The 27,335-nt window shown below is 51.7% G+C and overlaps 1 protein-coding gene across 2 annotated transcripts in view; it reads left to right on the top strand.

Moving 5' to 3' along the window:
• Positions 1-27,335, top strand: part of FARSA (phenylalanyl-tRNA synthetase subunit alpha) — a 55,058-nt gene that overhangs the window by 8,526 nt on the left and 19,197 nt on the right. For both annotated transcript variants that reach the window (XM_078605627.1, XM_078605628.1), the window contains exons 6-9: positions 1,552-1,680; positions 2,029-2,144; positions 3,391-3,475; positions 13,689-13,788. In XM_078605627.1, the coding sequence (XP_078461753.1) occupies positions 1,552-1,680; positions 2,029-2,144; positions 3,391-3,475; positions 13,689-13,788 (430 nt within the window). The remainder of the gene's footprint in view (positions 1-1,551; positions 1,681-2,028; positions 2,145-3,390; positions 3,476-13,688; positions 13,789-27,335) is intronic.

The raw sequence follows: 27,335 nt of genomic DNA, 5'->3' as shown, positions 1-27,335 counted from the left end.
CCAGATAATACACCACTGTAGTCTGTGCTCCTTCAACAGAGATGGAATAGCTATTCAACACGAGCGCTCTCCTGAAGCCCTCTCCTCGCGGCCAGCAGACCTTGACATTCGCATTTAACTCCTGAACATATTGCCATACCCAAGAATAGAAGAGTGCACAATTTTTTAAGTGCGTGGAGCAGTTTTGTATTTTTTGTTAACTTGCGAAGTTTTAAGGGCAGTGTTTTGAGTGTAAACTGGTCTCCAGGAAAAAAAAGTGACAATGAGGAATGTTACACTTGAGATGAATGGAGCCAAATGTGTTGATTTCACCGTCGATGGTAAATCCCCACGGAAACTGCCGCCGCCGCCGCTGCCACAGAATGATCGCCCCGGACATTGGCCTGCCGCCAATCGCAGCAGCCAAAGCTATTTCGGCGATTCAGTGAAGCAGAATGCGGCGGTAGGTGTGTGTGGGGTGGGGTGGGGGGGGTCGCGGGATTTTGCGCTCCCGAGTGGGAAGCCACCGTCGTTGCTGCGGCGCCGCGGTCGAATTACGGGAGAAGTGATCTCACCTGGTGGGCGCGCGTCCGCATCCCCGTCGTGGCGTGGCCAGAGCGGGCGGACTGGCGGCTCGCGACCCGTTTTGTGTTTTCCACGTGGGGGGGGGGTGGACGTGGTGGGGGGGGGAGACCCGATGGCCGCGTTGGACCGTGAGCGGTGTCGTGTTTCTCCCGTCGCTCCCAAGAGGCTCGAGGATTCGGAGGCTTGGAGGATGGCCAAAGTCTAGGGCAATTTTTTTTGATATACCTGAGCCACTGTCGGCAGGAATATACAGCGCGCTGAATTACTGCGCTTCTGGTTTCACGGCGCAACGGGAGGCAGGCCATTAAATAAGACAAATCTCTGCTCCAAATAATTTTTATGAGGCCCCGATAAGTTGGTATAGATTTTGTGAAATTTCTTAAACCATCAGAATGTTTCCACCATTACAGTGTGGATGAATATTTTGGCTGGTGCGCAAGTTTCCGCGTCGTGACACCCCATAATTTAAATGCGTACACTTTTTTACGTGCAGTTTAAGCTCTGTAGGCTATATCTGATATTCCTCATAGTAGCATTTTTTTTTTAAACACATGTTTGCAAGCGGATTAAATCATTTGTCTCCTGCCATGCTTACAAATCTCTGGGTCATGCAGAGAAAAATACAGCCCTTGGGATTATGGTTGGCATTAGATGTGTAATGCATGAATTAATTGCTTTATATTGATTTTCAAGCTCTCAGCATATGCATTGCTTCGCGTGGGCAAGAATCTTAAAAAAATTGTACTCAGTGTTATGTGGGTTTACGCGATCCATGCAGTCGATAATAGTGGCCACGACATTGACCACATTGTTAAATATTTTTAGTTTAAAGATTTCTTGATTTGATTAAGTGACGACTCTTCCGTTCAATCGGCGTGCAGGGTGAATCGTCACACGCGTAGTAAATATTGTGCCTGAAAGGTGTCTGAATACGCAGTTGGAGTGCTGGGCAGTGATCATCTGATACTTCCCCTTGAACGCCTGCAGTGGCTCGTGGCGCGACCTCAAGTTTAAGCCTTACAACTTTGACGCGATGGGCATCATGCCGGACAGCGGGCACTTGCACCCGCTCCTCAAGGTGCGCACCCAGTTCCGGCAGATCTTCCTGGAGATGGGGTGAGTTTCCTGAGCGGAGCGACGTTCTGATGCGCACACGCACGCACACACCGCGGATATCAAAGCTTCTACCGCAGTCTCTGACAGAGCAGTGTGGCCCTTCTAGTTAGAGCATGACCCATGAAAACGAATTTTGTAGAGTTACCTCGGAGAACCCAAACAGCAACCTATAGTCCACACGCTTGTATTGAGCTTTTTCCCGCACAATTACCTTGGGACACCCGAGCATACGCGGCGTTCCCACCTCAAGTGAATTTCCAGGGTGAAATATTTTTACGAATAAAATAAGGTGCTGTGAGCACAGGCAAGGGGTTGGCCTGATTGTTTGTTCGTCTGTTTCTTCCGCAGCTTTACGGAAATGCCCACAAATAATTTCATCGAGAGCTCCTTCTGGAATTTCGATGCGCTGTTTCAGCCCCAGCAGCACCCGGCGAGAGACCAACATGACACATTTTTCATCGCAGGTGAGCTTGGGCTGGTGTGCGTGCGCGTGCGCGTGAAATGGGGTTCCTAAAATTGAAATTCGTGTGTGTCGTACGTGATTCACGTGGCTCCAGCAGCCAGTAGAGGCGCTACATTGACAACGACGTTAAAACAGTAGTAGTAGTGAAAATAAAAGTTTGCATTGACGTACGTTTTGCTCTAACTTTGTCAGGGTTTAGGAAACAATGCCATGGCTTCCTTTTCGCCCAAGTTTATTGTTCAAGGGTGTGTGTGTGTGTGTGTCTGGGAAATTAAATGTTTTTTTTTATCAAACTTATGTAAGACACTTGGAGGCCTAATAGGGAGGGAAAGGGCACCATCAGAAAGCATAAATAAATGAAACTTATTTGAAGAGCTGAATCGCGAAGGGGCTTTGTGAATCGTCGCACGTAATCAAGCCCACGCCGATGGCATTCCAACGGCAAACGCTCACACTCTCCGTTTCTGCATTGAAAGTGCAATCCTAGCCACGGTGGCTAAATGTGCAAACGTACCCGGGGTTAAACACTCCACCTGTACTTGTGTTTGAAGTCCAGCCCATTGGAGTCTAGAATAGGCGTATGTAATGGCCACTACTGTGGTGCTTGGGGTCATAGTGATCTGAAGCCACACTTGTCAGGATTAGCACTCCTGCAGCTGTGAAAAACGATTAGCGAGTCGACGCTTTGTACTTTCCCTGATGCATTTAGGATTTTTATGTTGCAGTCGGATCAGCGCTTGTAAACAGTGGCCAGAAACATCATATTGGCTTTATATTCTTGGTTCTTTCGGTAAAGTCACGTAAAAGGGAAATAATAAAATAATACAAATATTTTTTCTTTCTTTTTTCCCTTCTACGTGACTTTACCGAAAGAACCAAGAATATGAATCCCTGCAGTCACGAAAGCTTTAAATGAAAATATAATATTGGCTCTCCGTTGTGCTTTCGGGTTGTTCACAAACTAATCGGTTCCTAGAAGGTGGACATCGCTCCAAAACGACACGCGACGAGCAGAACCCGAAAGAAAGCAACGTCGGAGAGCCGTACAGTGCAACCGCAAAAAAGCACCCACGCGGCAGAAACATTCACGATAGTTTCGCAAAAAGCAACGCTGCCAAAGCAACCCCCGCCCCCTGTCGCCAACGTTTCGGCTTTAGAATAAGGGGGTCCTCCCTTTTTGCGCTTCGCATCTTCTACCGTCACGAGCCTGTGCCGTCCCGTGTCCCTCTCGGTTTGCGTTGTGGCAGAGCCGGCCAGCGCGACGCGCTTTCCCGAGGACTACCTGGAGCGTGTGAAGCAGATCCACTCTGTCGGGGGCTACGGCTCTCAGGGGTAAGGTTGGCCAGGCCGGTCGTCTCTCTGGGCCTGCTCGCGACGCGCCCACTCCTCTTCCTCCGTGCGGCCTTTTTCATTTGTTCTTGTTGTTTTTGTCCGGCGCGGAGACTTCGGCTGCCGTCGCCCATTTATTAATTTGGTTTGCCGAGTGATTTGACATCCTTTTGTGCTTTCAACTCTGGCGCTTGAACGCCCGGCCGGAGATGTGTTGGCACGATTTCGTTTTTGCAGCTTAATTGAGGATGCGGAGGCAGCGGGTGGGGGCGGGGTGCACTGGGGAAGAGATTGTTCAGAGGGGCAGAGGGCGATGTTCCAAGCCCTTCTGCACGCACCCTTCGCTGTGAAAATAAAGGACTTTTTTTCTTTCTCCCCGCCCCCATAGCATACCTGTCCATTGCTTTGCTGTGTGGCACTTTGTGTGCGTTTCCCAGCCTGTGTCCAATAAGGCTTGCATGCCTTATGTTTCATAGGTACCAATGCAAGTAGCAAATATTTTTTTAGCAGAAGCTTTTATTATATCTGCCCTGATCGCATTACACCGGTCCATGCGTGCGCATTTAGACAAGGGGTGCAATGATTGCCTACTTTGCAATTCACGAAATTGTCACGATTCAGGGTCTCGATTCAAGACTGGCTTCTCGTTTTTGTTTTAACAGTGGGCAAACATAGTGGCCTCCAGTGGCTGGTGGATTACATCTAGAAAAAAACATTACATACAACGTACATCAATAGAAAAACATCGTTTTACATTCGATGCATGTATCGTGAGCTTAAAGAATCGATATTAATCGTTGAACCAATGGATCATTATACCCCAGGTGTATTTGTACTGAGTGTGTAAACCAAACCTGTGGGTTGGGAGCATTTACCGCGCGAGGTGGATTCGCAATGCATTAGCTGTGTGCCATGGCTTTCGTGGCATTATGTCACTGGTCACATTAAAATATTTTTTGGCACGGTATGGGATAATTTCAGTTCCCCCTCGGTGAGTAACGTGTCTTGGCAGGCCTCTACCTGTGCAGGAACATTGCAGTGACTGATGTGTGTAATTACACCATTTTCACTTTTATCTTAAAGGCACAGGATCGGGGCAACACGGGGGATAATGAGTGACCACGTCAGCCCAAATATGTATGCTGGCAGATCGTGTAACGAGAGGCTACCTGCGGTCATGTAGACGTTTACTCTGTAGATGTATTTGTTAGAAGGAAACTATTCCAGCCCCCCCCCCTCCAGCCACCCCCAGACCCCTTTATAGCACATATCACATTTTATTTGTCACTGGTAAATGCACCTGGCCTCACTGCAGTCCGACTACTGGGTTTGATCCTGGGTTTTTGATCCGATACCCCGGGGCAGGTGGCAGTTAATGTTTAACCGGAGCAAAAGCGTGACCCCCCCCCCACCCCGACAATGCACACGGTAGCCAGACGAAAAGGGAGGGGGGGGTAGCCAGATGGAAGGGGGGGGGGTAATCAAGCAGCATGCGGGAGGACGTTGAATAGTCAACTGATGTCACCCAAAACTGATGTCACCCAAGAGTGATTATCCACAAACAACATTTCCTGCAGGATGATATTGGACTGAAAAGCCAATACTTGCTGGACTAATACGTGTTTTTGTATGTGTATGTGGAGACACAGGCCGATTATTTTAACCTATATGGGGTTTGTACACACACAAGGTGATTTTTAGACAGCAGACGGTACTATTGTGATTGAGCTCCCAGCATGCCTTGCATTGCACATGACATCACCATTCTGTGGTATAATCCACACAAGCCCTGTTTTACTTAGAAGTAGGTTTTTCGTAGTCAACAAAATGATTCATATATTTTCGTGGGGATCAGCCAAGTAGTGATTTTATTGAAAAAATCTTGTCATAAATCCTCCACCACCCAACAAGATTGCCACCTTTACAAAGATCGTATTTATACGCGGACAATGTATCCATCAAGTTCTGACCGATAGAGCTGCCCCCTGCTCCTCACTGATGGCTGAAGAATGTTCACGACTGATTTTAGCATCAACCTCAGGGGACCTTTCACTCCGTCTGTTTTGAGAGTTTCTTCAAGCGGTGAGCTGGGAAACTGAATTTTAGACCTCTAGTCCATTGTTACCAGAGGTGTGGACTCGAGTCATGTGACTTGGACTCGAGTCAAACTCGAGTCATGAATTTGATGACTTGCGACTCGACTTGGACTTGCATAACAATGACTTTGTCCCACCTATGAGATGTGGACTCGAGTCATGTGACTTGGACTCGAGTCAGACTCGAGTCATGAATTTGATGACTTGCGACTCGACTTGGACTTGCATAACAATGACTTTGTCCCACCTATGAGATGTGGACTCGAGTCATGTGACTTGGACTCGAGTCAGACTCGAGTCATGAATTTGATGACTTGCGACTCGACTTGGACTTGCATAACAATGACTTTGTCCCACCTCTGATTGTTACCAAAGCAGGCCAATGGGAGAACGATGTCGGTTTCATCCTCATTAGGAATCGTGAGCAAAATATGGCCCATCGTTGCCTACTGCTCCCTTGTGCCTCGGTAGGGCTTTACGTGGACACATCTTCCCTCATCACGTTTCTGTCCGGCGAGTTTCTCATCGCTCGCAGACAGCTTTGTAATTGCTTGTAGGAATCGCCCAGTCCGTGTTGTGTCACTGTGCGTGTGCTGCGACTGCTCTGCTCGTGATCAGACATGTCCGTTACTCGTTTGTTTTGAATTTGAAATGCACGTTGGAAGTGTTTGGCACTCTGTCTAGAGCGGGTGTAGGAGGGAGGGAGGGGCTTGATTTAACTTTGGGAAAAAAAATGGTGTTGCGTGAGGATTTTCAAAAGGCACTGTCGCACAACTCGGGCAGACTGCAGCATCTGGCGCGCAACTATCTGTGCAGGTTGGCAGTTTTCACAGGTGCAACCATTTTATTTTGACGTCCATTCATCCGTCCGTGCGAGATATTTCCATATTCTCTCGGCCGCCCCTCACTCGCATAGCAGCAACGAGGTCGCCCCCCCCCCTCTTTGCTACCTCTCGGTGTTGACTTTCAGCAATTGGAGCAGGAATTCCCATTCATCACTCCCCGTCGGTTATGGCATTATTAATCGCGCCGCTTCACGGGTTATAAATTCTCGAGTTTAGCGGTGCGTGCGTGTGTGTACACCTGCACTTTCCACGAGCCGTTGAAGCCTTGGTCTCTTGCCCCCCCCCCCAACACACCGTGTGCGAGAGCCGCTGAGTTTCCGTTGAGAAGTAAGGAGACGTAAGCTTGATGTATTCGAGAAAACATTGGTCCTGTGTTTGTTCAAGTAAGTTGAGCAACTTTGGAGGTCTCCAAATAGAATCGTTTTCTCTTACGGCCACTGCTCACATCGTCTGCGTTGTGTACTTGTTGCTTCAGCGATAGCGTTATTATTTTTGTAACTGTCTGTGATTGACTGGAATCTGTCACGTGCAGCGTATTTTGACTTTCAAATCATTCGCCGAGTCATCATTTGTTTTCATTCGATGGATTATAAATAGCATGCATATTTTGGAAGGACGTAAAAATATATGTGATCCGTTACATTGATTTTCCAAATAAATGTTTTATCGTAATCTCGGTTGCTGGAATATGGAAGGGTAGTATGCGCAGTATCATTTAGGGGTATTAAAATCAGTGATGTGTGAAGTTGCTTTGCAGCGCTGCTGTAGAGGTCTTAAAGTACTGTACATTACATTGCGAAAAGCTGCGTGTCCTCCACTTTTCCATTCATCAATCAATTAAGTAACCGCTCCGTCAGCCATCGAGTGGGATGGAGGGTTTCCAGGTGCTATGGAGCCTAACCTCATCCGGGAATAGATTTTAATATATCAATAATAATAAGAAGAAGAATTACAGACCTTATTCAATCAACCTGTGGATGAAGGACTCCCACGCCGTGTCAATAATAATAATTTATTTGTAAGGCGCCTTCCACAGTCGCAAGGCGCCTTGTGAGAATAAGGGTAAGGACAGGCCAAGAGAGGAGAAGCGAAGTCAAATAAACTGACTTCAGACGATGTGGTTTTAAGAAAGCACTTAAAAGTATCCACATTATCGGATCAACGTATTTCCAACGATAGGGAATACCACAACCGTGGCACAGACACGGCAAACAATGGGAGTCGCTTGACCATACTTCACCATGCTGGTAATTGTGGATTGGTTAAGGGGGGGGGGCAGTGGTGAGCGGCTCACAACCGGGACTGTCTTGCGATTTGGTTTGGCATTGGCTTTGAGTGAGGATAACGATGACGATCACACTCCGAATGAAAACACCGTATCGTAGAATTCATCGACGGTGGGAAATCTTCATCATGGGACCTCTTTTTCCATTACCAAAATATACTAATAGGGTTTTTCCCCTTTTTTTCTGCCAGAAAAACCCTATTAGTGGTGGGAAATCTCTCCGGGAATTCCACATTGCCGCCCGTGGTTGAGCCGGTTGGGGGTGGGGGGGGAGGCGCAGGCGTCGAGAAGTTCTTAGCTTTGCCCAAGAAAACATTCTTCGGGAATTCCAGTGCACGTCTCCTCCCTGCTCCACGCCGCCGAGGGCTTTAGAAGCATCGCGGCCTTGACCTTTGGCTTGAAGATTAACGCGGGGAAAGATTCCACCGGCCTGGACAGTGTCCGCCACTGGCCCGGCCGCCGGTGGAAGCCTTGCTAACTTGTCTAGCAGGCACGCGGGCGTACCGACGCACGTGTCTGTTGCTCGCTGCCGATTAATCAGCAGCCACTGTTTGATTCAGCTGTCGCTCAGGGCAGAGCATGCTGTGATGTCACCCTACACAGACAACCTCTGATGTCACAGGGCGCTGTGATGTCGGTGCACAGAGAAAGCTGTGATGTCACTGTGACTTGCGTAAAAATGTATGATTTGCATGTAGGGTTCTTAATCATAGCTGCAGCAGCTGATTCTGACACGCTCCATTTGATACGCGTATTGTGTGCGTAACCATCAATTTTCAACGATTAATTACTACATGCCAGGGAAATTTGCTGCAATGGGAATTGTTGCTGTGATGAACTACGTCAACTACATTTCTCTGAATCGCCCCGAATGCACCTGATCTTGTCAGATCGTGGAACCTCAGCAGGTTTTGAGCCTGGTTAGTCACTAGATTTAGAGACTAACTGCGAGTATCTGATGTTTTCGGTTTTAGTCAGTGAGGTGGCCAGGAGATGTGCTGTGCAGTAGCGATATTGTTAGGTTCATCTGTGCAAAACATTCAGCGTTAATCCTTTGTTAATGGTGGTTTTCTCCAGCTTCTGTGGTTTCCTTCCACATGGGAGCCAAACGCCCAAATAACGGCATCTGACAAACATCACAATGCAGCAGTACCCTCTTGAAAAGCACCTTAAGAATTGGCAAGATTGGCGTTGTTATAATTATCAGGCATGCTGCATTGGTGAGCACACTGAACGTTGCAATCCAGAGGTGGCCAGTTTAATCTCCCGGAGTGGCAGATGAAGCAATGGGGCAGCTTCCTTAAATCCATACAACCTCTGTCCAACTGGCAGCAGTTGGACAGAGGTTGTTGTCGATCGGCAGGTTGTGCGTGGTGGGTTAAAGTGTGTCTCCTGCGACCTCTTCCAAAGACGCCTGACCAGCGTGAAAGAGTAGGCAAAAATCTCTTCCAGAGCCCCGCTCTAGTGGGAGGACCTTCCGCCCGTGTTAGCAAGAAATTGCAGGCCCTCTGCACCTTAATTATAACTAATTAAACGTTGCCAAAACGAGTGTGTAACCTGTGACGGCGTTGCCATGGCAGTGAGACACCTCCGCCGACGTCAACCGCACAAGCCGCGGCGCTTGCGGTAACACGATCCTCACGTTGCACGGGGGGCGCGGGGAGGGGGGGCATCACGCAGGAAGCCAGCGCTCATAATCGTCACGCTCTGACAGACATATCGCAGCTCTAATTTCACACGGGGGGGGCGGGTGAGCGGGGAGGGGGGGAGGCGCGTTAACGAGGGCGTCGCGGTGGCTTCGCCACGAGTTTGCTCACCTGCTCGATGCCAGCCGGACGGCAGCTGGGGACCGCACCGCCGAGGTCAAACAATGAGTTGGCGCGCGTGGATCGCGGGCACGCGCAACCTCGCCTGTGCACACACCCGGTGGGGGGGCCTGCGCTCGCGATCGGCTTCCCACTAGGTTCGCCACCACGTGTCGACGCGGCAACGCGGGGAAGGTCTCCGCTGCGTTGTCGGGTCGTACCGAGTGTTGTTTGGCAATTTGGTCAGGCGTGTTTTCGCTCAACGTGCCTGGGAGCTTCTTCAGTTTTCCGTTCGCTAAGAAGCTCCCCAACACGTGGAACCTGAATTGTTCCTGAAGAAGCTCCTTGCGCGTGGGCCAAAACGTCGGACGTATGCCGAATAACGCGCGGTGCAACCTGGCGACTGCATCGGAGAGCTGAGCAGCCCAGCCACGAACATTGTCATGCCGTGTGACCAATGATATCGTGGCAGCCCTCGTGCTCGTGAGTCCAAGCCGGGAGGCCCAGCGTAGGCCGTGCCGCTGGTTGCTCTCCTCTTGACGGCAATGAACAAGTACTTGGCGCTTTGGATTTACGCAGCTCTGATGTGTAACATAACCTTTGTTTGATGTATTTTATTTATCCTTGGTTAATTTCATTTTGCAAGCGGTTTATTTGACGTGGTTTTTCATTTTTACCTCAAATATTTGGCCGGTGCTTATAAAAGTAAACCTTGAGAAATTTTAACAGATACAATAGCACATTACAATATATATTTGGACAGTTTTGCTATCGAAAAAAGAGAGTCATTATTTTGGCAACGCAACTTTTGCCAAACGTTAGATGACTGTCGGCACGTGTGATGCACACGCGTGTGCTTGCGCGTGCACACGCGTGTGCATGTGTCTGGGGAGCACCTTTCTCGGAACAAGCGCCGTGGTGATGTCACCGTGACATGGCCACTGTTTTATCTGGGGAGCAGCATTTCAACGGTCATTGCACTGCGCTAGTGGCGACCTGAAATAAATGACCAGCCGCGGCTGACGTCAACGTTGAGTCGTATTTAAACCGGTTCTGCACCTCTTCTAGGTTGACTCGGCCTTAACGTAAAGGGGTGTGAACAGCAACATTGGGGGGAGTCAAAGTTGGCCAAGTATGGTGCTGGTCACACCACCCCCTCGTGTGCCATGGCAGCCTTTAAAGGCTGTACGGGTAGTCGTTTTCTATGTTGTGTGTGTGTACACTAGACACTTGCCTGATAGTGCATTCCATTTCTCTGAGGTCTGGCGCAGAAAGTAAAAAGTAGCTCCAGTGCTTGAGTCTTTTTCGGGTCACCGTGGCCGATTACCCAAGCCCTCCCCGTGCATGTGTGGCACGAAGCTCGCTTCGTTTCTTTGTATCTCAGTCTCCTCCCACGCGACGCGTGATGGGACTCCGTCCCCTCTCCGCTAGGGTTGATAATTAGGTACAGTGCACTAACTTGGCTCTTCAGTCGTTCGTCCGCTCATACATTCACCCGCTCGTACGTTCACCCGCGTCTTTCTCACAGCTGGGATTCGGATGAACTTCACTGGGCGGTGATGAAGGGAGCCTTTTCGTGAAATGTCAACGTGACGGTTCGCTTAACGGCCTTCACGGGGCCCGCATTGATCGTACCCATCACTGCAAATGTCACCGCCACTTGAATGGCAAATAATACCTGCGTGCCGAGTGGCATTACGTCAGAACCTCGGAAACGCTGTTAAATGCAACAACTGAAGTATATAAAACGAATACGTAAATAAACCATTCGTGTCTCCACAATAATTGTTTAAATTTCTATTTTTTAAAGCCCAAAGGCTGATTGGCCTACAGGACTTAAGATATCCAGCAACATTTGTTCGGAAGGCCAATCGGCCAGTGGGCTTAAACAAAAAAAATGTTTCCGTGCAGAGATTAACGGCGGTACGCTTATTTGATTAACCATTACACCCAAGAGCAGCGCCGAATACCGCGTGTACCAAAGTACAAGAGTGGGCCCGGGCAAGGCACGTCGCTGATAGGAATTGTGGCAGCGTTTGAGATGAACAACAGAATTGGTAGCCAAAGGTTGAAAACGCGCCCAAGGGGGTGCCCTCTGCTGAGATGAAGCCGCGATGAAATTGGCTCGGATGCAGGTGCTTCACGGGACTGTGAAGAATGGCGACGGCTTGTACTAGTGTACGTTGAACTTCTATCGCACAGCACGTAGCCAGCCGTGCTCATCGGAGGTGCGGGGCAGAACAACAAAGTCCAATGAACACAAAAAGCAGCTCTAAAGAAATGAGACTTGAGAGTGGCATTCATCCAGCAGTGGTTTGATCGTGGCTGATGATAATGACGTGTTTCTCTGCAGCAAAGCACACTGCAAGTCCCTGTTGTATTCTGGTGTCCTGTGACGACTACGTGTGATGCGCTGGGAGCTGACGCTCATTGCAGCGCTGCCGTACGCGTGCAGTACGCGTACAGTACGCGTACAGTGTGAAAGCAGTGCACCCAGTTCTAAATCCATGAACTGGTTTTCCGGCTTCTGTCTTTGCAAAAATTTACTTTGGAAAAAGTACTCCTAACAATTAATTTTTCAAATATATATCTATAAATGTCTTCTGAATAGTGTACCCAAATGTCGTCGTGACGGGGCGTAAAAAAAACACAATACAAATTGTTGCATAAAAAAAAAATGATCCGGCCAATCTGAACAAAATGATTGAGAGTTGTGTTGCCATTGTTGCATTTGAGAGCCAATCCCTGATCCTCTCCCTTCCCTCAGCCACGAACAAACCTCCGGGCGCAAACCGACGGCCGCCTCTGTGAATCGCACGCAATTGCAAAGTCAAATTATTTGCAGACGTCTCAGCTGTTGCGCTGAACTTACGACGACCATTGTGTACGCGATTATCTGCTAACCTTGCCGTCCCTGTTTGCGCTCTACGCTCACGAACGCCCCTATTGTGCTGCCCGTGATAGATTAGCTGTATGTGTCACACGTACAAACATCCACATGCATACCTGGAGGCCCTTTTGCAAGCACTTAGCTCGTTTGCGCGGGCCACGTACGCCCACACACACGGTGGCGATCGGCAAACAGCAAATGTGAGGCTGACTCTGATACGGGAGATGTACTGCAGGTCAAGAGGTCAAGGACACATCTGTGGCTTGTGAGCGAGCGGTGGCAAGGGAGTTGACGCGCTGTCGTGAGCACGGAGGGAATGGCGTCATCGCCGGGCTTTAGATCCGCGAGCGTTACATCTGACGGGGACGTGACGTGGTGGCGAATTGAAAAAATATCTCGATTTAAAGCTTTCGTGACTGCAGGGATTCATCGTCTTTGTTCTTTCGGTAAAGTCACGTAGAAGGAAAATAATAAAATAATAAAAATAAAACAATAAAATAATTCTCACGACTCTGTCTACTTGACAAACCTGTTCTCCACCTGAAGACGGCTGCTTGCGTTGTGGCCGAAACGTCGTGAGAATTATTTTATTATGTTTTATTTTTATTATTTTATTATTTTCCTTCTACGTGACTTTACCGAAAGAACCAAGACGATGAAAAAGTATCATCAAGGTGTCTCTCGCTGCACCGAACAAGACTCGTGCCGTGCTAATCTGTGCAGTTGCAAACTTACACGCGTACGCCGACTGGCCACGCGACGATGCATCGATTGCTTACGATGCACGCACATTTTGTGCTGCTATTGCATTTGGGCAAAAACAACTGCGCAAAAAGAGATTGGGAAAAAAATTCGTGAAGAAATACCAACGATCGGGTAAAAACAGGATGAATAGAAAATCGATTCTGAAATTAAATTACGACCCTCACTCCACACCAATTTTATCACCTTCCCTTCAACACTTTCTTGCCGCATTCTTCCAGGTTGCTTTGCCCCCCACCCCGTCCTTCCATGGAATTCCCAGCAATCGTCTGCATGCGTTTGTTTCAAATAGAAAGTCAAAGTGATTTCCTGCTCAAAATGTCCTGCTCAAATGAGCATTGCGGGTACTTGCTTCCTGTTTACAGCCCAGAGAATGCATTTCGGATTGCAGAAGTTTATTTTCCCGCCGCATTGTTAAGTATGCTGCAAGAATTACGATATTCGCGAGCGTGAGCAGGAGAGGGGGCTCGGGGTGGTGTCGAACCGGAAGGTGGCAAGCGCGTGACCTGCGGCGCTGCTGCTGTCTCCCCCAGGTACAAGTACGAGTGGAAGCGAGAGGAGGCTCAGAAGAACATCCTGCGCACGCACACGACGGCCGTGAGCGCGCGCATGCTCTACCAGCTCGCGCAGCAGGTGAGGGCCGCGCCACCACCCCGTACGCGTTTTAAAACGACATTCGGAGGTGCGGGAGCGATAACTTAAAAAGTCTTAGGATTCTGTGCCGTGCCGATGAGCGGCACAGTTGAGAGAGGAGGGAGTGGATTCCAGACGATCGTAGCGAAAACGGAGAAGCGACGTTCAACTTGCGCGGTTTGAGAGACGGCGCGTCGCAAGGAGGTGGTCTCTTGAGGCCGATCAGAGGTTGGGAGGGACGCACACGCGAGCACCCCGCGATGGATGCTGGATTGGGTTGGCTTCGGGTGCATTCTACGTTCCGTGAGAGCCTGAGTAAAACCATTGTGAACAAAGTGTCCTGCTCAAACCCACCCTCCTGATGAAGGGTCAACACGACGTCTCCGTGAGTTTGTTCAAAGAACATTTCGATTGCAGAAAACCCGAAGCTCCGCCGTTCAACCGTTTCCCCACAAAGTTGGCGGCGGTCTGTGCAGCAGGTACTCACGGCACCTGCTGAAGACGAAGGAGTTCGCAAGCAGAGCACGAGGGGGTGGCCAGAATCATCTTTACTTAGCCGGCAGAAATCCGATGAGCCACAGATTTCGAGTAGGGGGGGGGGCGCGGGTCAGAGCGTGACAACAACAAACAATACAAAGTAAACGATAGGAGTGCAAAGTATAGCAAAGGTAAGCAACGCACAAAATATATAAACACTCAAACTAAACTTTCTATTTTGCCAGGTAAACCCCACTGAGCTATTAGTTCTTTTTCAGAAGCGACGTGGCCACAAATGGTAGTTTAACGAAGTGGCTTATGTGGAAATTTACAAAAGCCAAATAAAAAAACCGGAGGACCCGGAGAGAAAAAACCCACGCGACCACGGGGAGAGAGACACGCAAACTCCAAATATACAGGGTCGGGATCGAACCCACGACCTTCTGCATACCAGGCGAGGCAGCAGTTAACATCACGCCACCGTGGTGCCGGCGCCGTAAGAGGAGCGACCACCCGCTCGCTGGCTGTCGCGGGTGAATGGTTGCCCCTTTCACGCGCATCTCCCGGCGCCTCGCGTCCCGGGAGCGTGCTGCGGGTGCTCGTGCACAACGCGCCCCCGTCATGGCTCTCGGTCCCCTTTGTGGTTTGCACGACCCGACCGGACGCTTTTGTGCTTTGTCCTCGTCCAGCCGGCGAGCGTCCATCGGCAGCGGAGCGCGCGGTAGTTGCGCGCGTGTTCGGCGCCGGGCGGGAAGTTGGGGGTTTGACTTTTGGAAGCATTCGAAGTCGACACTGCTCGCCATGTGGGTCGGTGGCGAGCGCCACACCGAGGAGTCGGCACGGGGGTTGGTGAACACTCGGGGCTGGTCGAGGCCTTGTGGTGCTGGGAGGGTCGCGGGTCACGGTGCCGTGTTGACTCTTGCCGACCGGTGTGTACCTGCCTCGCCGCTCATTCATCATCGCTTCCTGTGCTGCTGCACGGGGTGGCGCGTGTCTGAGTGACCGCCACTCTTTGTTGGAGGGGGGTAGTGCTAGCGCTCTTTTCCCGCCATTGTGAACCCCACCGCGCTTGCTTGCGGGTGGATTATTTGTTATTTTTTGTTCTCGCTCACGCTCCCGACTCGCATTCCGAGCGCCGCTGCCACCGCCGCGGTGAAACGGGATCAGGTGAGAAGCCGTTTTGGAACACAATGCCACCGAGGTTTTTGTTTTTGTTTCAGGAACTCTGTGTGCAAAACTGCGAAAAACAAGCAGTGAGGGATTGCCCCGCGAGCGTGCGATGTGCCGCACGCGGAATAACAACGCGCGCCGCTCGCACCGCGCACATCGCTCCTGCTATTCTTCCCGCTCTCCCTGTCCGTGGTGCACCTGGGATACACCGGAGTGGGGTGTGGGGCGACGTGGCTGGGCCCGGTGGTACAGGAGGGTGATTGGTGACGCGGTGAGGTGGTCGTAGAGGTGGGTTGAGTTCAGAATCAGAACTTTAATTATCCTGGAGGAATCCGACGAGCTAAGTCAAGTGCCCGCTAACAGCACTTGCCCCAACAGCCTGGTAAAGACGATGCGGGGTAATCTTTGTCTCTCCAGGCAATTGGGGGTAGGGTTAGAGAAGGGTCAGCGACTGAGTGGTAAAGATAGGGGCAGGTTGTGGATGGCATTATGGGAGGGAGGATGAGGTTAGCGGGGTGACTGGGTGGTAGGCCAACTGGGTTTGGGGAGGGTCGTTGACCGGGAGGTGGGGGTACCGGTGCTGTATAGCCAAGCGCCGTGGGAACGCGTCCTCGCCAGCCGTGGCTGCGCTGGTTTTCCGCAGTCCCGCTCCTGCGCCGGGGGAGTCGCCCTCGAACGAGGCGTCCGTTCCGCACCGCTCGCTGACATCATTCCTCTTCAAAGGCAATCGCAATCCCACGGATGCCACGCCGCTGTAATCAGGAGCTAGCATTCAATTAGGATGACGTTTCTGTGCTCCCCTATCGGATTCACGATTGAGCGCAAATAATAAAGCATGCGTTATTTTTTTTGAGAGAATTTACTTAACATGGCGGCGTGTTGTTGTTGTTGTTGTGGTGTGATAGACTGTGTGTTTAGAACAGCAATGGTTTTCGAGTGCTGCTTGTTTGCGTTGTGTTGGTCGTTTCTTTGTGTTCTTGAAATAATATTTGCTATTTACCAGGTCGGGGTTTGCTTGGTTAGGTTTAACTTTGTCGCGCGGCTCGCGTTTCTTCTCTGTTATTTTGTCTCGGCTTCGTCTTCCAGGATCCAGCTGCGGCCTCGAAACGTGACGATTCATCGAATCGCTCGGGATGGGGAGGGGAGGGAATCGCTTCTCCACCGCCCTGCATCCGCAGTCCCCCCACAGAGCCCCCGCCGCGTGTGCTCGGCCTGGGATTGGCAGCGACGCTATTTCCGCATGATTGACCCTTTGTAATAAAATAACAAAGCGTAACTTTTGCTAAAAATCTTACATTAAAGTTTCGTCTGGGAGGGGAGGGTGTTTCCTCACGTTACTGTTTCGGAGAGTAATTAAATCACGCAATCGCAGTTAAAAGAATTACCGTGTGACAATTCCTGGATGTTTTCAAGTGGAAAAAACGGCGGGGCTGTTCGCCGTGATAAAGTAGCGCATTCAATTAGCCGCGCCGCTGGGGCCCTGCCAGGATGACAGCACTCGCAGATTCAGTTACCGTTGGTTCTCTCTATTTGCACATCTACAATTGTGGCTGTGCCAGTCTCGTTGAAAACAACGCGGGTCCGAGACGGCGCCACGCGGTTCGTCTTTGATTTGTCCCCCCCCCCCCCATCCTTGCTAATCCGCGACGGCTCCCCACCGAAGCGCCCTCTCGTAATTTTACTCAACCCTTGCTGAAGCTGAAACTCACCTTTTCTACCTGGTCCCTCCCCCCTCTCGCACGCACCTTGGCCAAAACAACCGCCCACCGCCCACCGCCAGAGCGGGGAGAGTCTCTCTGCCGATTCGAAGCGCTGCGGTGTGCGTGTGGCGCGCCCACCTGAAGTGCCGACTCGCCGCCGGTTTCCCCGTGCGTGCGCTCAGTAGCTTCCATACTCTTTGCGGCTCAAAAATTTTATATATTTTTTTTTTCTGACGACGACGCCGCCGGACGGTGACGGGATGGCCAGGCTGCCACCACTCTCATGCGGGACAGGACTTGCTGGGCTGCCCCGAAGTTGGTCTTTCGCGCAGGACCCCATTTGCAGTGCATCCCGTTCGCCGCCTTGACCCTGCGATGACTCCACCATTTCCCCGAGGGCAACCCGCCCAGAAACGTGCAGCTCCCTTGGCGGAGCGAGTCACGCGGCCCAACTGAAAGTGTGCGCGACACGGCCCAGTCGGAGCTGCCCCGACCCAGTGAGCCCTGCTGTGTGGAAATCCGGCCCGAGCCCACTTTGCCGGGGTTCGCAAGGCTGGGGCCAGCCCTCTTTGTGAGCGTCCGTGGGAACGCGACGTGTGTGTCCCGTGCTGTAATCGCAGCAATGCCGCTCTTTAGTGCTCGACCCGATTAGTGCAGACGGGGGGGGGGGGGAGACGGGGGGCGCTGCGAGCCTTTAATGCCCCCCGCGCGCGGCACAGGAGCCCCGCCGGCTGGCGCGCACCTCCCCTTACCTACCTAAGTCTGCCCAAAGTGCCACTCGCTCTCTCCACCGTCCCAGCTGTCGCGTCGAGACGCCGCCGGTCTCTCGCGTTTCGGCGGGGGCGGGGGGGGGGTGGTCGGGAGCGCCGCCGTGTGTCTCACCAGGAAACGCGAAGCGGTTTTTGTTTCCTTGTGTAGTAAAGCCTCGATTGAAAGCCGCGAAAGAAAACATTGGCCGAGTAAAAGTGAAGCGCAGTTTAAACAAGTTCGCTGAAGTATTGTAGTTTTCATTGTGATTTATGCCGACGTGTTTCAGACCCACCTTTCCTTTGTGAGCGTGGTATTGTAAACGCAGGTAAATATCTTGTTACAAACAAAGGTCTGGGTTGATTGAAACGCGAGTGTGGCTGAGCTGCCCAATGACGCACTCCGCCTGTAACGTGCCGTTCCGCGTAGATTGTTCATGAATCAGAGGGTGCTCGTTAAGCCTCTCCAGTCCAAGGGAATTCGAATATTCGTTGGGAAAATTTTTTCCCCGAGAACAACATTTCTCTCTGCGTGTGTCCTCTCGCTGGGAATATACAATATGCTCGAGTTAAATTATCGCCGGGTTGCCAGCCACTCGCATTCCTGGCAGTGTGTCTTATATTTGGCAGCTCGTGCCGGCCGGCCGGCCAAGCCAGCCGCACAAGTAGCCGTGATTTACGGGGCACAACACCGGGCAGTGGGTGAACTCCGCAGCCAACTCTGGCCCCGGCATCGCCAAGAAGTGCCTTTCACGGAACGTGGCGAGACAAGTACCGCGTTTGTCTCGCGCTTAAACAGCGCTCTGGGGAACGTCTCGTGGTCAACGAGGTCGGCGAACATTCGTTGCGATTGTCGTCGTCGTCGTCAATGACCTGGCGTGAGTGCATGGAGGCGGAAGTTGCTCGCGCGAGGGTGATGCTGGGATTTGTGGAGTAGGTAAAGGTACTATGTTTGTGAAGAGGAAAAATCATGTAATGAATGTTATTATCACCACACTTGCTTACCCATGAAATCCTTGGTCTCAACAAGACTAAGATGTGGGTGGCCGACTGTAGAGAGCACAAGACAGTGAAGTATTTTATTATTATTCCCAGGAAAGTCTCAGTGTCCAAGACTCTTTTTTCAGGAGTGTTCTGCCAAGTTTTCTCAGTGGGGGGCGATGTTGCCGTTTTTGATCCCAATTGAGTAAATTCGCAGGTAGTTTTTCAACACCGGGGATGTTTGGTCGATACCGTTGCAAGAGTGTGCGGCTTTGCTTTAACCGTGGGAGGAAACCAGAGAACCTGGAGGAGACCCATGCAGAACACGGGGAGAGAACCGACAAACTCCACACTCTCACACTCGCTCGCTCTGCACAACAAGAGGAGAAAATACAAACTGACTGATCTTGCGGTGAGGCACAGGCGTTACCACCGTGCGGCCCTTTTAATAATAACCATGATAAAATATCCAAGGTTTCTCAGCGACATTAACGCGATAATCGTGTAATGACGATACATCAATTCACCGTTGAACATTGACCCTTTGGCTCACAATATTCACGTCGAATTGCTTGCCCGAATATTCAACGTTTTCTGAATTTCCGCGGTGGTTTCTTGTAATGGCCTTGCGTGAATCGACGCCGCATTGAATTCACAGTTGCCGGCCTTTTGCTTTGTTGTACCCATGCGTCGCAGCTGTGGTGGTGCTGCTAGGTGACTCGGAGCTTGGCGGTGCTGTCACCCCCTCCCCTCACATTGGGTTTATCTCTGGGTTCTCGGCTGTCCTCACGCGCGAAGCCACACACGCTTTGATGGAAATGGCAAAACACCTCGATGTAGTAGCACCCTCCTGGGAAATGGCCTTCGTACTAGCCCAAGCGTTTCCTGGATAAATAATCGGTGTTAATCGACGGTGATGGGAGCGCGTATTGTTTCTCATTGCAGAAGTTCGCGGTTCGAACCCGACAGGCCTCCTTGGTTAATGCTGCCATAAAATACTCAGCACCCTCTGCTTCACGGCGGAGAATCGACATCCCGTAATTAAAAATGAGGAGGCCGTTGTATGCCAAACCTTGTGGGATATCACGTAGCAACATTATCCCCTGCGACGGTTTAACTCGTGCAGACCGCAGTATGTGAAACACAGCGCCTTCCTGCCGGCATAGCCTTGCACTGTCAGGAATGGGTTGTGCTAATAGAAAAAGTAATACGTGATTATTATTATTCATTCTTTATTATTCCATTGGGGACATGAAAGCAAAAAGGTGGAAGCCGGCGGCGGGGGGGGGGGGGAGATTGGGGGGAGGGGGTGAACACAGGTAATGCGATGCCACCCACGCGGAGAGAAGCTCGTGCCTGCGCTTCGAGCCCCCAGCTGCATGACAGGAAGTGCTGTGGCGTTGGAGTGCGACGACGGCTCCGCAGGGCCGCGCTTGACCTGCCGCCCCCAGGTCGCCATGGCACCACGAGGGCACTGCTGAGGTGCACCACTTTGATGAACCCCGGCTGGAGTTTTCACTCTTTAGTTGTAATCCTTCTGTTTTTACCCCTCATCACGGCCGACACCAGTGACGATTATCTTCCCTCGGGTCGAGTCGGCCTCAATTGAGCACCTGGTGCAATGCGTAACAGCATTGCCACAAGGGAGGCGTGGTGCTGGCCACCCACCCCCTCGTGTGACATTTTGGCCTTAATAGATGCTCGCTAACAGCACTTGCTCTAACAGTCTGTCAAGGCGAGACTGGGGGATCTTTGTCTTTATTGTGCACGTGGCCTGACGCAAGCGCCGTGGTGAAATCGCCTTTACTTTGTGTTCAAAGGACAGCAGCGGTTGGTGTTGTGTATGCGCGTGCCCGTGTTGGGAGCAATTATCACTTTGATCTATGAACAAGGTTCAATTCCTGGCAATGGTTAGCGTCGGTGGCGAGTGATATCAGAACCGGTGTAGGGGGCCTCCCCTATGTCAATTCGGCCTCAAATAAGTGCCTGCTACAGTGTGTAAACATCTGCACTGGCGAGACAAAGCTGGCTGGCGTTGCTAACACCCCACCCCCATTGGTGTGCCATGCTGGCCATAATAGGTGCTCGCATACAGCACCCGTTCCAATCGTCTATAAGGCGAAAAGGTCAGTCTTTATCTTACATGTTTCCCCCCGTGTGTCAGTGGGAGTGTATGTGAGCTCTGTGTGTGTGTATACTTTGCTGCGTTAATCCTTAACCTTGTAGTCTTTAGCCCTCGCCAAACCCCAGCTAAATCCCAATGAATTGAGGGTCCAAGGCTGTGGAGGCTTTTGCCGTCGTGTGTTGTGTGTGCCTGGCACCGCAGATTTTTCAGGGGCAGGTATTTTTCCCAGTCTTGTTCTTTTTTTTTCCCCTCCAATTATATTCCAGTAGAGTTTCACCGTTTGTTGTGGTTGCATTTTGACACAATACTCTCCTCAGGAGAACGGAAGTGGGGAGGGGTGGGTGGGTGCGAGTGGCTGAATCATTACATCCCTCGCGACCAAGAATATTTATTTTTGGCATTTCATTTCCAAAAGTGTGAAAAGCCGTAGCACTGCGCGGCAAGGAGGGAGACGGTGGCTAATTTGAACGCTGTCAAGACGGACCCATAAATTACGAGCTCACGGCAGGCGGATGTTGCAGCCTCCTCTCGGCGTTCCACGCCGTGGCGCACGCTCGTGCCCGCGCGAAGTGCGCCTTGCGCGTGCGCACGGCACGCACGGCACGCACGGCACGCACGGCACGCACGGTCGTGCAGCGCGTGCCAGCGAGGTGCTCCGAGTGAAGCCTCCAAACCCGTGCCCGAGCCGAGCGGCAGGCTTTGAGTAACGCAGACCTCGCGGCGGCGGCGGAATTGTAGAGCGCATACCTGAGTGACTCCTTTGTCCGTCGTGTTTGCGTAGCTTTATTTTTATCGCTGCCGGTAGAAATAGCGCTCGAAAAAAGGGACACACTTAAACCAAGTGGGCGCACTGCTTTGCCCCGGGGACCGTGGGGCCCCGGTTAAGTGAACCACGCATGTCTCCGCCCACGGCGTTCACGCCGCTCAAAGGGCACCGGCGTTCGCCCTTGGTGGCGCGGGAAAGCGTGACGGCCCGGCGAAATCTGTACGGCACAACCGCGGTCGAGTCGGACCGTTTGACGGGCCGCCCTTCTCACGGCCACGCTCGCGTGGCGGCACGCGGCTCTGCGCTGCCACGCACGTCCCGTCGCTCCGTGAGACGGAGCGGCCAACCGGCAACGGGCACCACCACATCCTCCTGCGACAGATCTCCACCCGTTAATGTTTAGCCGCGCTCACGAGAGCCTTCATCTCGGTGATTTTGCGGCTTTATTTATTTTCCGCTCGCGCAGCTCGGCGGTGCGTGTCTGCGCGTCTGCGGTTTTATAACGCGGCCCTCCCGATAAAGCTCCTCTTTGTGACGAGGAGACGGCGTGAACAGTGCTCGCATTGAGGGCCAGAGCGTGGCATTGGCCCCGCCGCCGTCTGATGCCCCCTTCGCCGGGTCAGCGCGGCGCTCTGCAAGCCGGCCGAGCCAGTCCGCCGGTTGGGCCGTTGTGTAGGCAATCCAGGGTTCATGTTTACAGGTTAGCCAGAGCGAAGTGGCAAAGGCATGTTTTACACAAAACGGCTCTCCGTGTACGTGCATTGTCGGCGCGCGCGCGGCGAGCGGTTTGTGTCTTTTCAGCAAATGTCAACGTGCGTACGTGTGATCTTAAGGCGAAGAAGGGGAGGCGGCCGTGATCAAAGTGATGGGGAAGGTTGTCGGTTGATTCGTTGTTTGCCTTATTTTGAGGACCTGTCTTAAGGTAGCGGTTATATAAGAGGGGTTAGTGCATTGATGATAGCGAAAACAAAGTTACAGATATTTGTGTTTTTTCTTTCAACGTCCCCACATACGTGTGTGTGTGTGGAACTAGCATGGTAGACACAACCTCCTGTACAAAATATCCCCAGAATCGTCTGTGTTGGGGACGGGGTGTCGCTGGCTTCCCGGGTTACGGAATGTTGTTGGTTTCCCGGGTAACAGATCGTCGTTTCCCAGGCAACGGATCGTTGATGGTTTCCCGGGTAACAGCATTGCTCCTGTTCCCGTTAGCCGTCAAGTCCTGCTCTCACGAGTGCCGGGGTCTCTCTTCACAGTTGACTTTGATCAAAGCATGACTTCGTGAAAGTGTCTTCTGGTGGCTTGCATTTACTGAAAGAAAAAGTAACAAGTGAGGTATTGTAAGGTGTGGTTTATGTTAATGTTTAATCTGCGAAAATGAAGCTTGCACAAAATTGATCCAATCATCTCTCTCCGGTTTCCACTCCGAAGCGGTGCCGGGTTTCGTTGAGCCGGGTTAATTAAATTCTCTCCGCTCTGTTCCTGCTCGTGCGCCCAAAGTCCACCTTGCGTCCAGCGGGCGGTCGCTCTTTCCCTGCCGCCCCTCCGCAGTCCGGAACTCTCTCCCTCTCGCCTTGCCCGCTGCTCGCTCGAACTCTCTTGTCAAGTCCAAGCTTGAGGCTGTATCCTATTCTTCATCCGCCTGTGACAATTTCCATCCGTCCCGAATGTCCTCGATCAACACCGAAAGACATTCTGGATGACAGCAGGGGAGGCCCTTCTGGAGTTGAACATCACCCCAGAAGGTAGGGCAGCAAAGTTGTACTGCGCTTCTACGCCCCCCGCTTCTGTGCTCCCCCACCTTTAGCGGTATCGTCGACCGACATACACGCGCGACCCCCACGGCGTGTGCAGGCCTTCATCCAGCAGCGGATTGACAAAAAACGCTGTTGCGTACACGTGACAGCGCCTGACGATCACACTTTGGATTGTACAAAGCGTACAAACGCGACCGCATCTCAAGATTCCTTGAGATGCGTCTAACGTGTAATTGCCTTTATATAAATACAGCTAAATCCAAACTGCTGCGATGTCGAGCGAGGAGTGAGTGAGCGGGATCGTGTTGCATGTGAAGACTCGCTGTGAAGGACGCCCCGTGATTGATGACCCTCAGAGGCGGGGGAGCGGTGCCGCTTGTGTTTTGCTCGTTGCCATGGCGACCCGCGGTGTGCTGCCGCCGTCTTCCGACCGCTCGGCAGGCCTGGCGTGGCCGCTCGCTCGTCGCCCCCGATTGCTGCAGAGCAGTGTCGGAACGGACCGCCGTTCACGCTTAGTCGTCGTCAGCAGCAGCAGCACCAGTAGCCTTGATCAATGCACTGCTGGGCTAAGCTCTTCCTATCCACCGCCATCTCTCACAATCCCACGATGATGCAACGACCCACTTTGCAGCTGCGCTTGAGTGGAGTTGATTTCACCGCTCTGTCTCCACGTTCCCTTTCCCTAGAACGGACAAACGGGACCGCTGATCCCGCTGCAAACGACACGAGAGGGAATCGATTCGTGACTGAAATCGCCACCCAGAAATCGTGGCAACTCGTAGAATCGCGTCGGCGGTGGGGGGGGTGACTACTTAACGTCTATTCGCCACAGACATGCTGGTGGCACCTGCCTGCGAGATGGAAAATTGGCCCTAACATCGTGCTGGTGTTACCAATCCATTTCACAGAATTTCCACAATGGAATATTTCCCCTCTGCCTCAGTATGCTTTTTTGACCAAAAGAATTCCTCGTTGCGAAGAAGCAGTGATTCACCCTGCCGATGACTGATCGAGACGTGCAGAGGCAAGGCCGTTTGTTTAGCAACTCCTATTTGCTTACGATGTGCAACTGAGATATTTAAGGCCGCAAATATGGTGCAGATGAAGGAAAAGTGCCTTCACACGCCGTCGCCATCCCTCGTGGTCCTGCGATGCCACAAACCACCTCGCTCCCACAATGCACCTCGCTCCCACACACGGGTTGACTCCTTCACTCCATCTCCGGGGTGCTCGACCTCTGTCAAGCTCCCTGCTTTGGCTGCCATTTCATCACCAGTCTCGTCCATCTGCTAGTCAACCTTTCCAGCGATGCTCCGCCTCCAAGTCCACTTGTTTTCCACACCTCTGATTCGCACGGTCGGCTACGTACGGTGCGAAAGTAGTTGAACGCACATACACACAACACGGACGAATCGAAAAGAACTCTTTTCTCACGCAGCATGCAGGCGATTTTGCGAGCGCCTGTCGCGAGCCTGAGAATCCTCGTTCAAGCGATGCGCCGTGACAGCCCGGCTTGTGGTGGTGGTGGCTGGGGGGGGGGCAGGAGAGGACCCCCGATGTTGCTTGTCCCCTACTGCTGGCCTCCCGGATCGGCACGAGAGGCGAGAGTTGTGGCACGTGGGAACGTCGTCGCTAACTCGGACGTATTTTTAAATCACCGCCGACTCACCCTGGGGTCACGTGGCAAATTAAAATACCGCGTGCTGTTTTTGCTTGGAAGGTAAATCTCCCGTGGAAGGTTGGCCTGGGAAGGTCACCCTGGGAAGGTCACACCATTAGCTTTGTTTTATAGTCGGCATGTCACCGACTCCTCCCCTGTGTCACAATTCGGAGTCTAGATAAATTATTTTTTAACATGGACTTGAGCAGAATCAGCAACTTAGAAGGCCGCGTCCGAAACCAGTGGGTCGGTTTTTCAGGTGAAAGGCGGTGAGTCTGTTTACTGCCATGTTATGAACCCCCCCCCCCCCCCCCCCGTGAAAGGTACAGCTGTGAGTGGTGGAGCTATCTGCAGTGTAACTCAATGTAGCTTAACTACAACTCTATACACACTCTGTAGCATCATCATCATCTTCATCAGCCGTCGTCAATGCACTGCGAGATGAATGCCTCCCCAAGCCCCCGCCGCCATCTGTCACGATTGCGCGATTTACCAATCCACCCGTGACTTGCACGCGAGCTGACTTTGTCGCTCCATCTCCCCGCTGGTTGTCTCCCTTGTGTATGCGTTCACATTATACACACTGTTCACACACACACAGGAAGGCACTGGAGCTATGCACTTTTAAATTTAGATTGAAAACTATTTTATTTAAAACTGCTTTTTTGTGTTTAGTTTGTCGTGGTTGCCCCCGAACCTACGATTCGCGCGGTTGGCTACGTACGGTGCGAAAGAAGTTGAACGTGCATTCCTTAGCTGCCATTCCATCGCTATTCTTGGCCATCGTCCCTCGTCCCTTCTTGCGACGTGCCCTGCCCAATCCCCATTCACTTTTCTCACCAGTTACAATTGTGGTCTTCAACCTGCATGTGTTCGCTCATTCCACGTGTTCTGCTTTCTAACTCTTAATGCAATACAAAGCATGCGTCCGTCCTTCCATTTTTTTCGTGTGTAACTCCTCACAACTCGTAGCTTACGCATTCTAACTCAGTGGAGCCGTCTTGCATATATGCTCATAAATGCAGTTTTATTGTTTGTTCGGTGTAGTATTTCAACCGCTCGCTCCCTTTCCATGGGTCGGCGTGAACTGTGCAAAACGAGCCCAGGCCTTTATATTCCGTGGCCAGCACGGCTCTGGGATTCATTGACACGGCGGCGTGCGGTGTTGGTGGAGTTCCACGATCTTATCCGCGCCATCCGGAGTTTGCACGCGCCAGCGGTGCGCAGTGTGCCGCTACATGAATACACAAACAGGGTCCGGATCGCCATGTAAAAATAACAAAAATCTAAATCAATGCATTCATCAATGACACCGTGGCCTTACAAAGAACATGTGTAACGGGCAACGTTTCAGGCAATGGTGTCCTTCGCAGCAAATAGAGATGTCTCGTATCATGTTTATTTTAAGACCACAGTGTTACTATCGAACGTGCAAAATAAAAAAAAACACGTTTGTCCACGAGCCCCGTTGGCTTATATTATTACCCACAATCCATGACGACAGAACAACACTAAATCTTGTTAAACTCGTCGTCGTGTTAGCGCGCGAGTATCGGCGGTCCCGACGGCTTGTGACGCGAGCACTCCTGCCGCCGCCGTCGCCGCTGCCGGCCTCGTCGCGCGGCGATTGAGGATGGATGGGCCGCTCTGCAACGTCCTCGCGTACACGAGCCGTCCCCCGATTGGTCACGGTGACTCTGCTGGAATCGTAATTTCCAGGTTGTTTGGATGAGTTTTCTTTTTTTACTGCGTCGAGGCTGCACGCCCCCCGCGTGCCCTCTGCGGAGATGCTGAGGCCCTCGTTTTGAGACCAGGGTGGAAATGTTTCCGCACGCAGAGGGCGGGAGGGGGAGGGGGGGGACGCGGTTGTGCTGTTTTGGGAAAATTAAATGAACTAAATCTCTTTGGTGACAGCTGAGTTAGTGCACTGGCCACTTGGGCCACCTGCTCCCACCCCGTCTTGGAATGCCGGACCGACGGATCATAAAATTCCTCCCATGCAAATGCGTCGTCAGCGCATTCTCCTCCAGGTCGCTTTAGTGGCATTAGGAATAAATCAAAATGCCGTGTGGGCTGTGCCTGGTGAATGCTGTAGATTGTTAATCCATGGGAGTCTCAACAATGCATACATTTATCATTTAATATCTATTTTGAAGCTCGCGGCG

Source organism: Lampetra planeri, chromosome 24 (assembly GCF_965212315.1).
Source record: "Lampetra planeri chromosome 24, kcLamPlan1.2.h2, whole genome shotgun sequence".
NCBI lineage: Eukaryota > Metazoa > Chordata > Hyperoartia > Petromyzontiformes > Petromyzontidae > Lampetra > Lampetra planeri.
This window is presented reverse-complemented; position numbering and strand designations above follow the sequence as displayed.